Source organism: Festucalex cinctus, chromosome 8 (genome assembly GCF_051991245.1).
Source record: "Festucalex cinctus isolate MCC-2025b chromosome 8, RoL_Fcin_1.0, whole genome shotgun sequence".
Taxonomy (NCBI): domain Eukaryota; kingdom Metazoa; phylum Chordata; class Actinopteri; order Syngnathiformes; family Syngnathidae; genus Festucalex; species Festucalex cinctus.
Genome location: NC_135418.1, coordinates 8,521,346 through 8,537,211, shown reverse-complemented (window position 1 = coordinate 8,537,211; position 15,866 = coordinate 8,521,346). Strand labels below are relative to the sequence as shown.

Sequence of the window (15,866 nt, the reverse complement as noted above, 5' to 3'; positions counted from 1 at the left end):
TTGTTCCGCCTAATGCTGCACCAGTTCCAAGTTTGTTTAATTCCTCATTTGAAGTCTGCTCATATTTTCATTTTCTGATTGGAGAATTTGAAAACTCTTGAAAAAGATTGCTTTACTTTGACATATTCATCTTTGAAAAAGGTCAATTGTATTGGTGTGACTATTACTACCCCCTTATGAAATTAGACAAAACTTTGAGTTCTCCATGGAAATTAACAACACGTGTTTGAGAGATGAATGCACCACAAAGACATTAACAACTTGAGTATTTTATTGATACAATGTAACGAAAAAGGGCAAACATGAGAAATACCAAACTATTAGCCCGCTGGCCATTAATAGTCAATACAGCGTTTGGTTTTTTATTATTTAACATACCAGTAATAGTATTCTGATCAGTAGTTAAGAGATCTACAAATCTATAAAATCATTTTGCTGGGTTATGTTGGAGAACGTTTTCATCCCACCATTGACCGTTTTCTCCCCCTTAAACGAACTTCATCAAGCTTTTTAATGACTGCTTCTGATTTTTTGGATGAGGTTGTGTAGCTCTTCAGTAGCGTCTCAAACAGTGTTTCTGTGTTGGGATGAGTACTGAGGAAAGCTTTCTCCAGCACGTACAAATCTACCCCCTTATCCTCTGGCAAAGCCGAGATGTAACTTAAACCAAAGTCGATGAGGACCAGGTCGGACTCGCTATGCCCTGATGGACACCTCAGCAGCATGTTGGAGGTGGTCAAGTCGCCGTGGATGACATCCTCGTCGTGCATTTTGGCCAGGATGTGGCCCATCTTCTTGGCCAGATGCTCCAGCTCCACATCAGGACAGGAGGAATCAGACAGCTGAGCGGAAGCAATGTGGTCGCGCACTGTCGAGGAACCCACGATTTCCTCCAAGAAAATGCAGTGGGATTTGTAGTCCACAAAGTAGACTACAGGGGCTGATATGCCTAAAAAAGAGATTTATTTTTATTTTTTTAAATAAACTGGCGTCAAGTTGGTCCATAAAGCAAACAAAGTTTGAAAAAAAAATACTGCACACGTGTGATAATGAACATAAGATGAAACGTGTGCTTTTCGTTAGACCCAGGCGGTGACGTGAGCTTCTTGACATGAAGTACTGTACTTGCCTGCTCTCCGACAGCGCAGAATAGAACGAACCTCTTGCACAGTCCGACGATGTGTCAGTTTTCCGTCCAACACTGGGTGTCTGTAACGTTTCGGGAACCTTTCTTTCACAATTGTCGGCCTCCCAAGAAACACAGTCCGATATACTCGCGCTTCTGCGCCTTGCTTTAATAACTTTGCTGTTCTAAGAAAGTCGGACTCGGGTGACGCCATGGTTTTTTTTCCGGGTCTGCTTCTTTCCGGTCATCAAGATAGGCATTACCGCCACCTGCAGGTATGGAATGTAGATCAATGTTCTTTTTTGTAGTTTTTTTTTATTTTATTTTATTATTATTTTTTTTACGACAAATAAGAAAACAGGGCTCTGATCTTGACAACACAACCACGCACACGATATGCAGAACATCTCATCCTAGGGATGGGTCCAAGTGCATCGGCACACGCAAGATTAAGTCACGTGACCAATGCACCCGTTGTGCCACAGGATGGCCATCTTACTCCTCCGATCTCGCGAATAGACTACTGTATAAACTGTATGTATAGATAGACAAAAACAAAACAAAACAGGGCTCTTAGTATGGGGCCGGTGGGCAGGCAAGTATATCCTCATGCTTTCCTTAGACCCCAATATTAGATTGGAGTACGTCGACTCAAGTAATGAACTTGAGTAACAAAATTAGACAAAGCACTAACCACTGCAGATAAATAACTGCGGTCAAGCCAGCCGCCAGTCGAAAAGACGAAGTCAAGCCAGCCGCCCCAACGATTGTTAATACTGTGCATTACGGTAACATGCCGCCGTGCCCCTGCGCTGGCCACCTTCAAAATAAAAGCTGCTCAACACCTGGTTTAGGGTTTAAAATAAAGTATCATAAAAAAATAACGGTTTGTTATTCCAGAACCAGACCAGTTCTAAGGGACACTACACCACCCCAGGTATCCAGCCAAAGTACTTTCAACAAAATCTGATGTTGCATTTCAAAATAAAACTCATTTGAACATTGCAATCTCGACTATAATCCCTGATTTCAAAAAATCATTAAAAATTCATGGTTTGTTATCCCAGGACCAGACCAGTTCTGAGGGACAGTACACCACCCCAGGTATCCAACCAAACTACTTTGAACAAAATCTGATGTTGCATTTCAAAATAAAACTCATTTGAAAATTGAAATCTCGACTATAATCCCTGATTTCAAAAAATCATTAAAAATTCATGGTTTGTTATCCCAGGACCAGACCAGTTCTAGGGGACACTACACCACCCCAGGTATCCAACCAAAGTACTTTGAACAAAATCTGATGTTGCATTTCAAAATAAAACTCATTTGAACATTGCAATCTCGACTATAATCCCTGATTTCAAAAAATCATTAAAAATTCATGGTTTGTTATCCCAGGACCAGACCAGTTCTAAGGGACACTACACCACCCCAGGTATCCCCCCAAAGTACTTTGAACAAAATCTGATGTTGCATTTCAAAATAAAACTCATTTGAAAATTGCAATCTCGACTATAATCCCTGATTTCAAAAAATCATTAAAAATTCATGGTTTGTTATCCCAGGACCAGACCAGTTCTAGGGGACACTACACCACCCCAGGTATCCAACCAAAGTACTTTGAACAAAATCTGATGTTGCATTTCAAAATAAAACTCATTTGAACATTGCAATCTCGACTATTATTGTTGATTTCAAAAAATCATTAAAAATTAATGGTTTGTTATCCCAGTACCAGACCAGTTCTGAGGGACACTACAGCACCCCAGGTATCCAACCAAAGTACTTTGAACAAAATCTGATGTTGCATTTCAAAATAAAACTCATTTGAAAATTGCAATCTCGACTATAATCCCTGATTTCAAAAAATCATTAAAAATTCATGGTTTGTTATCCCTGGACCAGACCAGTTCTAGGGGACACTACACCACCCCAGGTATCCAACCAAAGTACTTTGAACAAAATCTGATGTTGCATTTCAAAATAAAACTCATTTGAACATTGCAATCTCGACTATTATTGTTGATTTCAAAAAATCATTAAAAATTAATGGTTTGTTATCCCAGTACCAGACCAGTTCTGAGGGACACTACAGCACCCCAGGTATCCAACCAAAGTACTTTGAACAAAATCTGATGTTGCATTTCAAAATAAAACTCATTTGAAAATTGCAATCTCGACTATAATCCCTGATTTCAAAAAATCATTAAAAATTCATGGTTTGTTATCCCTGGACCAGACCAGTTCTAAGGGACACTACACCACCCCAGGTATCCAACCAAAGTACTTTGAACAAAATCTGATGTTGCATTTCAAAATAAAACTCATTTGAACATTGCAATCTCGACTATTATTGTTGATTTCAAAAAATCATTAAAAATTCATGGTTTGTTATCTCAGGACCAGACCAGTTCTAAGGGACACGACACCATCCCAGGTATCCAGCCAAAGTACTTTGAACAAAATCTGATGTTGCATTTCAAAATAAAACTCATTTGAAAATTGAAATCTCGACTATAATCCCTGATTTCAAAAAATCATTAAAAATTCATGGTTTGTTATCCCAGGACCAGACCAGTTCTAGGGGACACTACACCACCCCAGGTATCCAACCAAAGTACTTTGAACAAAATCTGATGTTGCATTTCAAAATAAAACTCATTTGAAAAGGAAATCTCGACTATTATTGTTGATTTCAAAAAATCATTAAAAATTCATGGTTTGTTATCCCAGTACCAGACCAGTTCTGAGGGACACTACAGCACCCCAGGTATCCAGCCAAAGTACTTTGAACAAAATCTGATGTTGCATTTCAAAATAAAACCCATTTGAAAATTTAAATCTCGACTATTATTGTTGATTTAAAAAAATCATTAAAAATTCATGGTTTGTTTTCCCAGGACCAGACCAGTTCTAAGGGACACGACACCATCCCAGGTATCCAGCCAAAGTACTTTGAACAAAATCTGATGTTGCATTTCAAAATAAAACTCATTTGAACATTGCAATCTCGACTTAATAGTCGCAATGAGTTTTATTTTGAAATGCAACATCAGATTTTGTTCAAAGTACTTTGGCTGGATACCTGGGATGGTGTCGTGTCCCTTAGAACTGGTCCGGTCCTGGGATAACAAACCATGAATTTTTAATGATTTTTTGAAATCAACAATAATAGTCGAGATTGCAATGTTCAAATGAGTTTTATTTTGAAATGCAACATCAGATCTTGTTCAAAGTACTTTGGCTGGATACCTGGGATGGTGTCGTGTCCCTTAGAACTGGTCTGGTCCTGGGATAACAAACCATGAATTTTTAATGATTTTTTGAAATCAACAATAATAGTCGAGATTTAAATTTTCAAATGAGTTTTATTTTGAAATGCAACATCAGATTTTGTTCAAAGTACTTTGGCTGGATACCTGGGATGGTGTCGTGTCCCTTAGAACTGGTCTGGTCCTGGGATAACAAACCATGAATTTTTAATGATTTTTTGAAATCAACAATAATAGTCGAGATTTCCTTTTCAAATGAGTTTTATTTTGAAATGCAACATCAGATTTTGTTCAAAGTACTTTGGCTGGATACCTGGGATGGTGTCGTGTCCCTTAGAACTGGTCTGGTCCTGGGATAACAAACCATGAATTTTTAATGATTTTTTGAAATCAGGGATTATAGTCGAGATTGCAATGTTCAAATGAGTTTTATTTTGAAATGCAACATCAGATTTTGTTCAAAGTACTTTGGTTGGATACCTGGGGTGGTGTAGTGTCCCCTAGAACTGGTCTGGTCCTGGGATAACAAACCATGAATTTTTTATGATTTTTTGAAATCAGGGATTATAGTCGAGATTGCAATTTTCAAATGAGTTTTATTTTGAAATGCAACATCAGATTTTGTTCAAAGTACTTTGGCGGGATACCTGGGGTGCTGTAGTGTCCCTTAGAACTGGTCTGGTCCTGGGATAACAAACCATGAATTTTTAATGATTTTTTGAAATCAACAATAATAGTCGAGATTTCCTTTTCAAATGAGTTTTATTTTGAAATGCAACATCAGATTTTGTTCAAAGTACTTTGGCTGGATACCTGGGATGGTGTCGTGTCCCTTAGAACTGGTCTGGTCCTGGGATAACAAACCATGAATTTTTAATGATTTTTTGAAATCAACAATAATAGTCGAGATTTAAATTTTCAAATGAGTTTTATTTTGAAATGCAACATCAGATTTTGTTCAAAGTAGTTTGGCTGGATACCTGGGATGGTGTCGTGTCCCTTAGAACTGGTCTGGTCCTGGGATAACAAACCATGAATTTTTAATGATTTTTTGAAATCAACAATAATAGTCGAGATTGCAATTTTCAAATGAGTTTTATTTTGAAATGCAACATCAGATTTTGTTCAAAGTACTTTGGTGGGATACCTGGGGTGGTGTAGTGTCCCTCAGAACTAGTCTGGTACTGGGATAACAAACCATGAATTTTTAATGATTTTTTGAAATCAGGGATTATAGTCGAGATGTAACTTTTCAAATGAGTTTTATTTTGAAATGCAACATCAGATTTTGTTCAAAGTACTTTGGCGGGATACCTGGGGTGCTGTAGTGTCCCCTAGAACTGTTTTGGTACTGGGATAACAAACCATGAATTTTTAATGATTTTTTGAAATCAGGGATTATAGTCGAGATTGCAATTTTCAAATGAGTTTTATTTTGAAATCCAACATCAGATTTTGTTCAAAGTACTTTGGTTGGATACCTGGGGTGGAGTAGTGTCCCTTAGAACTGGTCTGGTTCTGGAATAACAAACCGTTGTTTTTTTATGATTCTTTATTTTAAACCATAAACCAGGTGTTGCTCAGCTTTTATTTTGAAGGTGGCCAACGCAGGGGCACGTCGGCACGTTACCGTAATGCACAGTATTAACAATCGTTGGGGCGGCTGGCTTGACTTCGTCTTTTCGAGTGGCGGCTGGCCTGACCGCAGTGATAAATAGGGGGCGGTAATGCACTATTTCAGTTTGCAAACAGCTGTTAAACTCAAAAGAAGAAGCCTCATCGGGTCAATACCAGGAAGTGAAATGGTTCTGAGATCTTGAGGTCTGAGATCTCCTACTTTGCACCATTTACACACAGAAAGACGAGCTTTCGCCGAATCGTGGATACAGTCTTCACAGGCCGTGAGATTTGTTGTGACATGTTATTTATAAACATACACGAAGATTTTTCTTTCGCCACGAATTTGACTAAAAGGCTTGCTCTCTCAGTCACGGCGTACGTACTTTGGGAAATATTGCTATTTGGAATTCGTAATGCGTTATAGTGTACATTTCCCAGAGGGAGCCATCCCAAAGGGATCAATAAAGTCAAGTCTAAGTCTTACTCTTTAAAACCCCCTCAAAACCTGGAAGTCCTTTGTGTTGCGTTCGGGACCGCCCCCTAGTTACTTGCAATGTTTATGGAGCGTTCAAAGCCTTGGCGATCAGTTGTAACCGCCGGACAAGAGCCGGAACAAGTGTCTGCGTCATGCGGTCCGACATTGAGTACAGCCCGGTGGCCGTGGGAGAGGGGCTGAAGGTGCGGGACTTCTGGCTTTATGCTTGGATGCGAAAGGCGGCGGTGATAGCGGCCCATGTCATTGGCGTCAGCCTGACCATCATCATCTCCGTCCTGTCAAGACCCGGAACCAGTGAGTGGACGTCAACACGGCTCAGTTAATCAGTCCGGTTTGCCCGGGCGCTCCCCTAATAAAATGAAAATAATCTGGTTTAAAACAATCCCTTTATGGTCTGATTGTGTTGCCTGTGCTCGACCTGTGTGAACTTTCGATTTGGTTTATTAGTGTTGCATTTGAGGTCTGAAGTTTCCAAAGTTAAAAAGTCATTCCACTATTTGAGTCCAGAGTTCATTTAAATGACAATTTCTTAAGTCTAAATCCAGTTATTCAGTTCCAATGCATTTCCACAATTGTTCGTACCCTGGCCGAATTTTGAAATAAAAGTGATTTATTTTTTCTTCTTTTAACTGCACAAAAAGGTGGCAAATGATGGTGAAACATTGTATTGAGAGATATTATTTGCTAATATATACACTGACAGAATAAAAATAAAACATTAATATACTTTATTATTTCTTTCCATTGTTGAATGTGCTGACAAAGTCACACAAAAATTATCAATAGAAATCAAATTTACTAACCTATGGAGGTCTCTAAATTTGGGCGCCCACTCGAGATTAAAGTGGAAAAACACACTACAGGCTTATCCACCTTGATGTCTTTGATAGACTTCAAACAGTTGAAAGCCTTCCTGTTTGGCGTTTGTATGTTCTCTGGGTACTCTAGTTTCCTCCCACATTGTGAAAACACGCATGGTCGCTTGATTGAAGACTAAATTGTCCGTAGGTCTGAATGTGAGTTTCAGTGGTTGTTTATTTTTGCCTTGCGATTGGGTGGCGACCAGTTCCGGGTGTACCCTGTATCTCACCCCGAGATATCTGCAATAGACTCCAACAGTAATTTGGAAAATAGAGGAATACATATTTATGTATATATCAGTTATTTTCCTTTCTGGCAGTGAAACTGAAATAAATCTGTATGTAATGAAGAATATGCTAATGTGGTTGCTTTTCTAGCTTACAATAGAAACCATGATTATATGAAATTGTAAACCCAGTTCTCTCTTTGTCTTCCAGGTCGTTTTTCTTGGCATCCCTTATGTATGGCACTTGCGGTAAGTTTTTTTTTTTTGTATAGAATAATAAGGACTTGATAATAAATAGCTACTTACAAACGCGCGCACATCGTTCTCCCTCTCAACTGTGAGATATGATCATACATTTATATTTGGTAGGATCATTTTCGGAGATGGGAAACAACTGATTGCTGCCAACAGGAACATGTATTTGGCCTTGCTGAAAATAATACATGTACTTTAAAAATGTGCAGTATGAGTGTACGATTACTGCTGGGATTAAATAGGCAAAGCGACCTGTAAGATTATGAGGATATTTTAATTCAGTATAATGTAGTTATGAAGGTTGACATAGTGTATATTTATTTATCATAAACACAACAGCATAGTGTAGTCAATATTCTGAATAACTTGTCCAGTTGAATATGATCTTTCCTTTAAGTGTTGAGTGTAGGTTTCACACCCTTCTAGTCTTTGTTTCCATCTTGTTCCCCACTGTGAATAATAGATCAAGGTGATAACCTAATGACTTCGTTGAATAGCGACGAGTCAGCTACGCAGGATTATGTTACAAAGTGACCTGGAATAATACTGCACATTGTGTAGTAGATGGCATTGTCATGAATGCATGTCCTTTGCATTAGAGCTGAAACTTTCCACACACACACACATGCTAACACATGAGGACTCATATTACATAAAAGTATTGTAATTTCTAATGATGGGAACATTCAGCTTAATGAAGCACTTGCAGTATTTCTTTGCACCTCTAGATGGTGCTCTTGATTGAAAGTTAAAGCCTCGTGGAATGGAAATTGATTCCATTTCCATTGCATCTTTAGACCAAGAGTGCCATCTAGAGGAGGCTTCAGTGAAGCTTCATTTATCCATCGCTAGCAATTTCCCACCTATTGGCTTTTTATTTTTTTTATTTTTTTTTATTTTTTTTTTTTACAGCGTTGAACAAATACTGTCATCCAAAATGTATTTTATTTTGTTCTTTGTGGTGTTTATTGATTTGAATCCAGTAGGATATCAATACAGAACACAGTACTGTAATATTGTCACTAGAGTACAGTAAAACCTCCGCTGACGAACGCTTAAGCTCACGAACTTTTCGCCACAAGAACATTAAATTGGCGAGCATATAGTCTCTGCTGACAAACTACTTTTCGGCGGACGAACCAAACCACGCGGTCGAACAGCACCACGGTGGCGGCCACGAGAAGCTGACGCACGCTCACGGCGTCCCAGTTCGTCACCCCCTTTCTTTTAGTGCGGACGCGGTTTGTGTTTGATAGACATTTTGGACCATATTGAGTGTACTTTTGCTATTATGGGACCAAAAAAGACCCCACCACAGGCTAGTGTTAAGCCTAATGCTACGTTCTCACCAAAAGCGAGGGACGGCGGCGCGTTTGCATTGTAGTCAATGGAGTTCGCGCCACTAAAAAAAGCGAAAGTGCCATCACGTACCTCAAAAAAGGAGAAAATCGTGCCACGGCTGTTTAGTCCCAGGAAAGAAGTGAAAGTAGTTGGCGGTGCTCACTTTTTCTTGACTCGCTAAAGTGCTCCACTTCCTTGTTCACCAAAGGACACGCCTCCTCCGCTCCGGTGAACACGAAAGCGCGAATGAGCAGCAACCGTTCCATAAACACTCTACGCGGTGAAACGCTCGCGAATGAAGTAAGTCTACCATTGCTACCATCCTTAAGAACTACCATCACAAAGGTAAATAAAACGACTATTATACAGTACAGTTTATTTCTTTAATTACAATACAATAGCGCATTTATTATACATAAAATAAGGTATATTTTTGTGTAGTTTTAAGGCTTATTTAGTTGAAAATTATGTTTTATAGGGACCTGGGAACGGATTATTCTCATTTTAATGGTTTCTTATGGGAACTGTTCGGAAGGCGAACTTTTCGCCTTATACACTTTCTGGGAACCAATTATGTTCGTGAGCTGAGGTATCACTGTATATGCTTTATAGGGATGTAACGATATCCAAACATCACGATACGATATTATGACGATATGAAGGTCACAATACGATAATTATCACGATATTGTGGGGGCGTTGGCGATATTTAAAAAAAGATCACAATATTGTAAAAAAAAAAGAGCTCATACTAAAAAAAACACAATATTGTGCTTTTGTACATAACAAAATGCTTATCAACCACCTACAATCTCTAATAACAATATTGAGGCTCTTACTTGCTAATGCAGGCGCACATTTATCGCTTCACAAGCAAATTAGGTTCCCCTTCATCTGACAATTAGCATAGATTTTAAACGTAGAAGGCCAAAACATCCCTAATGAAAATTACATTGCACTAATAAACTAGCCACTAGAGGGTTCTAGAAATGCACAAATGGAAATCAAACTGACTTTTTTTTTTTTTTTAACAGATGTGTTCCTTTTAAATATTGTGAACATGACGACGATGATATTGTGGCAGTTTTAATATTACAATATCACGATATTGCCCTTATCGTTACATCCCTGCTCTGCGTATGCCCTCCGGCAGGCTATAAAAATGTGTTCAAGAACTCAGGGCAGGACACCTTTTGTCTGAAGTCAAGCGAGCAAAAGTATTGGAACAAAGTGTGGTTTTGTGTCCGACCCGTCTATTATGTGGCTAATGCTTTCTTTTCCTCCTTGTCTCAGTATTGCTTGTGTCTGACACAAGGCATCCTGATCTTCTCACCGGATTTGTCCCTCCGCTGTCGCAAGCCTCCCAAGTATAAAGTGCGCCTGCACTGGTTGTGTCAGATTCTGGTCCTGCTCGTTGCAACGACAGGCCTGGGATTCATCGTGGCCAGCAAGAATCTCTCCGAGAGTCCCCACCTGGCCACGTGGCACAGCCGGCTCGGCGTCTGCACCTTGGCCGCCTCGGCGCTTCAAGCGGCGTGCGGCGTCTGCGTGCTCTTTCCCAAGCTGCTGCGTCTCTCCGTGCCACCGCCCAGGTTGAGGTTATACCATGACACGTGCAGCCTCCTGGTGTACCTGCTGGCTACGGTGACAGTCATGGCGGCCATGTTCTCTGACTGGTACCAGGCCATAATCAAGGGGTTGGCGTGGTGGGCCATTTTCCTGATGCCAGTTTTTCCTGCTCTGGTGGTGATGAACCAGATCACTAAAAGTTACTTGCTTCATAAGAAGGTCAGCACCTAAGGTGGAACGACGAGTGACATCCTCTGAGGAGCCTCTCAATCATTAAAGCAGCTACAGGAGTTAGCAGTAGTGTTGGACAAATGAAGCTTCATGAAGCACTTGTCATATTTTTGACTCCTCTACATGGCACTCTTGGTTTAAAGATGCATTTGCACACGTCTTTCTTTTAAACCATCCATCCATCCATCCATCCATTTTCTTGACCGCTTATTCCTCACAAGGGTCGCGGGGGGTGCTGGCGCCTATCTCAGCTGGCTCTGGGCAGGAGGCGGGGGACACCGTGGACTGGATGCCAGCCAATGGCAGGGCACACAGAGACGAACAACCATCAACCACCAAATCTGCAGCTAGCGAGTGCAACATGCACAAACACATGGAACAGACAGAAGGTGGATTCACGGTGAAAGGTTAAAAAAAAAAAAAAAAAGTAAACTAACATAACAATCCAACAAGCTATAACATTCCAACAATAATGTTAATCTGGCCGCTAACTAATGCTAGCTAAATTACTAGCTCATAGCATGGCACCATAGTAGCCACTTGTTGATATACTGTTGTTGTGTGTGAAGTTTTTCATTAAAAGAAAGAGGAAATTTTCGGTGAAATCATTTTAGATCCGAAATGTTCAACATAATCTGCTGACAAAAATATACGGGGGGGGGGGGAGATGATTATCCTGATTAAAACTATAGTGTTGACAGTTTTTGTTGACTGAAACCAGACGATTAAAATTAATTTTTATTGTAGCTACTAAAATTCTAGATTTATAGTAGACTAAAATAGAACTAAAAAAACGGAAAGAGGTCAACTATCCATCCATTCTCCTGACCGCTTATTCTTCACAAGGGTCGCGGGGGGTGCTGACGCCTATCTCAGCTGGCTCTGGGTCGTAGGCGGGGGACACCCTGGACTGGTTGCCAGCCAATCGCAGGGCTCACAGAGACAAACAACAATCCACACACACAAGCACACCTAGGAACAATTTGGAGCACCCAATTAACCTGCCATGCATGTCTTTGGAATGTGGGAGACCGGAGTACCTGGAGAAGACCCACGCGGGCACAGGGAGAACATGCAAACTCCACCCAGGAAGGTCGGAGCCTGGACTCGAACCAGAGTCCTCAGAACTGGGAGGCAGACGTGCTCACCACTCGGCCACCGTGCCGCCTCTTTTAGACCAGTGATTCTTAAAGGGATCGTTCGGCTTTTTTAACATGAATCTCAATTTGATCCTCACCTCCCGTGTGTGCGATCAGCACTGACTTACCCCTGACAGAGTTCGGTGACACCAGTTCTGGTTCGGCGTTGGACGAGAGGAAAATAGTCCAGCAAGCTGGCTGGGGTGTCGGAAATAAAGCGTTTTTCTTCTAAAAACTATTTGTTTTCAAACGCGTGATACATTTCCATCACAATACTCTTTTCTGAATAAAGTCAGACGCCATTACTGCCAGCCCCTACTTTTCTGTTCGTTCGTATCACTGCGCGGCGCCCTGTAGAGCGCTAACCGACGCACTGCAGCCAGCTAGCTGATACTTCCGCCGAAAAGGCAAACAACTTCAGGCGGAAGGATCAGCTGGCAGCAGTGCGTCAATTCGCTGTCTACAGGGCGCCGCGCAGTGATACGAACGAACAGAAAAGTAGTGGCTGGCGGTAATGGCGTCTGACTTTTTTTCAGGAAAGGAGTATTGTGATGGAAATGTATCACGCTTTTGAAAACAAATAGTTTTTAGAAGAAAAACGCTTTATTTCCGAGACCCCAGCCAGCTTGCTGGACTATTTTCCTCTCGTCCAACATCGAACCAGAACTGGTGTCACCGAACGCTGTCAGGGGTAAGTCAGTGCTGATCGCACACACTGGAGGTGAGGATGAAATTGAGATTCATGTCAAAAAATCCGAACAATCCCTTTAATCTTAACCTTGTTGGATGTACTGATGAGGGCATTCATGAAGCTTCATTTCCGCATCACTAGTTATCGGCTCTGATGTAAGCAACAATTGGGAATTTAACATTCAAACTACTGTTATTTATATTCCAGTTTTTGCTGAAATCTTTTTGTATGTGTTGCGTGAGGATGTCAACAAAAGGACTTTAATCTCACTTATCTGAAACCATGTATTTATTTTTTCATTATTTCAAATGTGCTTGAATAAACATTGAGGTACTACAAGTCCCTTAAAATATTTCAACGTTTACGGAAATGAGCACGAAATTAGTGTTTGTTTTTTGTTGTTGTTTTTTTGTTTTGTTTGTTTGTTTTTGACCGACAGCATTTTCTTTTGCTTTGGTAGTTACATGACTGTTGCATATATAAAAAGAAGAAACGTTCACTACTAACGGTGAAGCTTTTCTTTTTACGCAGTCAAGCCAGGTCGCACTTTTTTTTTTTTTTTGCTTTTTTTTTTTTTTTTTGCTTTATTAAACCAAAGAACAAGTACAACAGAATAATGATTTGAACAAAATGGAACATATATCAATATACTTAAGTACAACACAAAACAAAGACAACACTACTAAACAAAAAACAAAACAATAATGCCAGGGGTTTCATGTACAGTCAAACAATCTATATTTTTTACAAATAGTGATAGTTTTCATAGCCTTCCTGTTATGAGAGCCATTTATAAGTCTAATATAGGTGAGCATGTCAATGTGAAAGTGTGTGAAGTTGGGTTTTGTCATGGTTCGGTTCTCAGCCCTGTTGTGCTTGTCTCTTTCAGTGCCTGTAACGAGGGGGGCGTTCCCCAGCGCCGCACCTGCAACGCGTTGGTAATCAAGGCTTTAAAAGGACTCCGAACAGCACTGACAGCTGTCGGATTATTGTTTGCTCACCATTGTGTCCAAGTGTTCTCCGCGTTCTCCTGTTGGTAAAGTTTTTTTGAATCTGCCGTCGTCCTTAGTTAAGTTGTATTCACGTGTGTGTTTCCGCGTCGCCTTTTGTTGATATTTCCGTGTTGATTGATCCCGTGTGCATTTCGAGTCGTCCTTGCCGGTTGCAAGTGTTTTGTGTTTTTCTAGTCCTTGCTTTTTGCAAGTGTTTTTTGTTACGTTAGTTCTCCTTGCCGTTTGCAAGCGTTTTGGTTATGTTAGTTCTCCTTGCTGTTGCAAGCGTTTTTTGTTACATTCGTGTTCCTTGCCTTTTGCAAGTGTTTTGTGTTTTCCAATTCGTCCTTGCCTTTTGCAAGTGTTTTCTGTTACCTCCGTGTCCCTTGCCTGTGTGCAGGAACACTTTTGTAAATCCCGCTGTCTTGCCTGCGAGCAAGCTTTGTTCCTTCGGTTTTTCCAAAAGAATAAATCGAGACTGTTTTCCTCCTCTGAGCCTGCGCTTTTGGGATCTGTTTCTCATCGACTCTGTCGAGTCGTTACAGAATAATCCGACCATGGATCCTGCAGACTCAGAGGAGGTGAGAAGGGCGTTGGCCAGTCAGGGGCAACGGGTTGGGCAAACCGAGACCACCTTGATCGGACTCCAAGAGGTGGTGGGTAGGCTTGCTCACCGGTGTGAGGAACTGTTCGGGAGGCTCGAGCAGCTTAGTTCTCGCGGGGTGCAATACCCGGAACTTCCGCGTTCGGACTCTGCCACGTCGGCGCTTCCGGTTACACCAAGTGAACCCGTTTTGCCCCACCCGTCGCGCTACGATGGACAGCCTGGAGGTTGCGGTCAGTTTTTGCACCAATGTTCTCTCATTTTCGACCAGCAACCATATACTTATGCTCGAGATCAGTCCAAAGTAGCATTCATTATGAGTCTCCTGTCTGGTCAAGCCGCCACATGGGCGATGGTGGTGAGCAACGCACGACCGGACCTCCGGTCCTCTTTCCCGAATTTTGTTTTAGAATTTCAACGGGTGTTCGACCATCCAGTTAAAGGGAGAGAGGCCGGAGGACGGTTGTTAGATTTAATACAAGGGGAAAGAACTGTCGCAGATTACTCGATTGAGTTCCGGATTTTGGCCGCAGAGAGCGGATTTGATGACTGCGCGTTGCGTAGTATTTTTCGTCGTGGTCTGAACACTTTGCTTAAGGATGAACTGGCGGTCCGCGACGACACAAGTACTTTTGAGGGACTCATTGACCTGACCATTCGATTGGATAACCGGTTACGGGAACGGTACCGAGAACGTGACTGTGAGCGGCATGGGTCGGCCGCCAACCACCGCTTGTCTGAACTGACCCTCCTCGACGATGCGGAAGCGCGTACCCTTCCGGGCTCCCCAGCCGACGTAGGGGAACCCATGCAAATTGGAGGTGGACGCCTGCACCCCGAGGAGCGCCGTCGCCGGTGGCTCGCTGGAGCCTGTCTCTACTGCGGTCGACCAGGGCATCGGGTGGCTTCGTGTCCTGCAAGACCTCCACGCCGGACGCAACCGACCACTCAACTGGGAGGCCGCGCCAACGAGATCCAGGGATCCGGGACGGACGAGAACCAGGGTAAGCATGAACCGGGGGGAACCGAACCATGCTCACCGATTAATTCAACCCTTAATAGTAAACGGCTTGAATTGTCGGGGGAGTTGTCAGGGTTCGGAATGAGTCTTAAGGTTATAGCACTTATTGATTCTGGTGCAGACGACTGTTTCGTGGATCCGTGTGTGGCAGAGGCGTTAGGGAGCCCGGTGGAAACCTTAGATAGGATTAAGGAGGTTTTCGACCTCAATGGTCGCCTTCTGGCTAAGGTGCGGCATACTACCGGCCCACTCATATTGAGGCTTTCAGGGAATCACGTAGAAAGAAGGAGGTTTTTCATTATGCCATCCCGTTCTGCTCCTCTAGTGTTGGGCCTGCCGTGGTTAAAGACTCATAATCCCGATATTGATTGGGAGAAGCCGGCCCTGGAGAACTGGAGTCCCTTCTGCCATGCTCATTG

The 15,866-nt window shown here is 41.8% G+C and overlaps 2 protein-coding genes across 5 annotated transcripts; one reads left to right on the top strand and one right to left on the bottom strand.

Moving 5' to 3' along the window:
- Nucleotides 1-249: 249 nt before the first annotated feature.
- Nucleotides 250-1,399, bottom strand: LOC144024203 (EKC/KEOPS complex subunit TP53RK-like). Its single transcript, XM_077530346.1, has 2 exons — nucleotides 1,130-1,399; nucleotides 250-949 (listed from the first exon to the last, which is right to left on the bottom strand). The coding sequence occupies exons 1-2, from the start codon at nucleotides 1,338-1,340 to the stop codon at nucleotides 459-461; spliced, it is 702 nt and encodes a 233-aa protein (XP_077386472.1). The 5' UTR covers nucleotides 1,341-1,399; the 3' UTR covers nucleotides 250-458.
- Nucleotides 1,132-11,432, top strand: cyb561d1 (cytochrome b561 family, member D1). 4 transcript variants are annotated; one of them, XM_077530345.1, is made up of 3 exons: nucleotides 1,132-1,401; nucleotides 7,816-7,853; nucleotides 10,494-11,432. In XM_077530345.1, the coding sequence occupies exons 2-3, from the start codon at nucleotides 7,842-7,844 to the stop codon at nucleotides 10,998-11,000; spliced, it is 519 nt and encodes a 172-aa protein (XP_077386471.1). In that variant the 5' UTR covers nucleotides 1,132-1,401; nucleotides 7,816-7,841; the 3' UTR covers nucleotides 11,001-11,432. The 4 variants fall into 4 exon arrangements, with proteins under 4 accessions (XP_077386471.1, XP_077386467.1, XP_077386470.1 ...); XM_077530341.1 differs by lacking the exon at nucleotides 1,132-1,401 and adding an exon at nucleotides 6,112-6,811; XM_077530344.1 differs by lacking the exon at nucleotides 1,132-1,401 and adding an exon at nucleotides 7,488-7,533.
- Nucleotides 11,433-15,866: the final 4,434 nt, after the last annotated feature.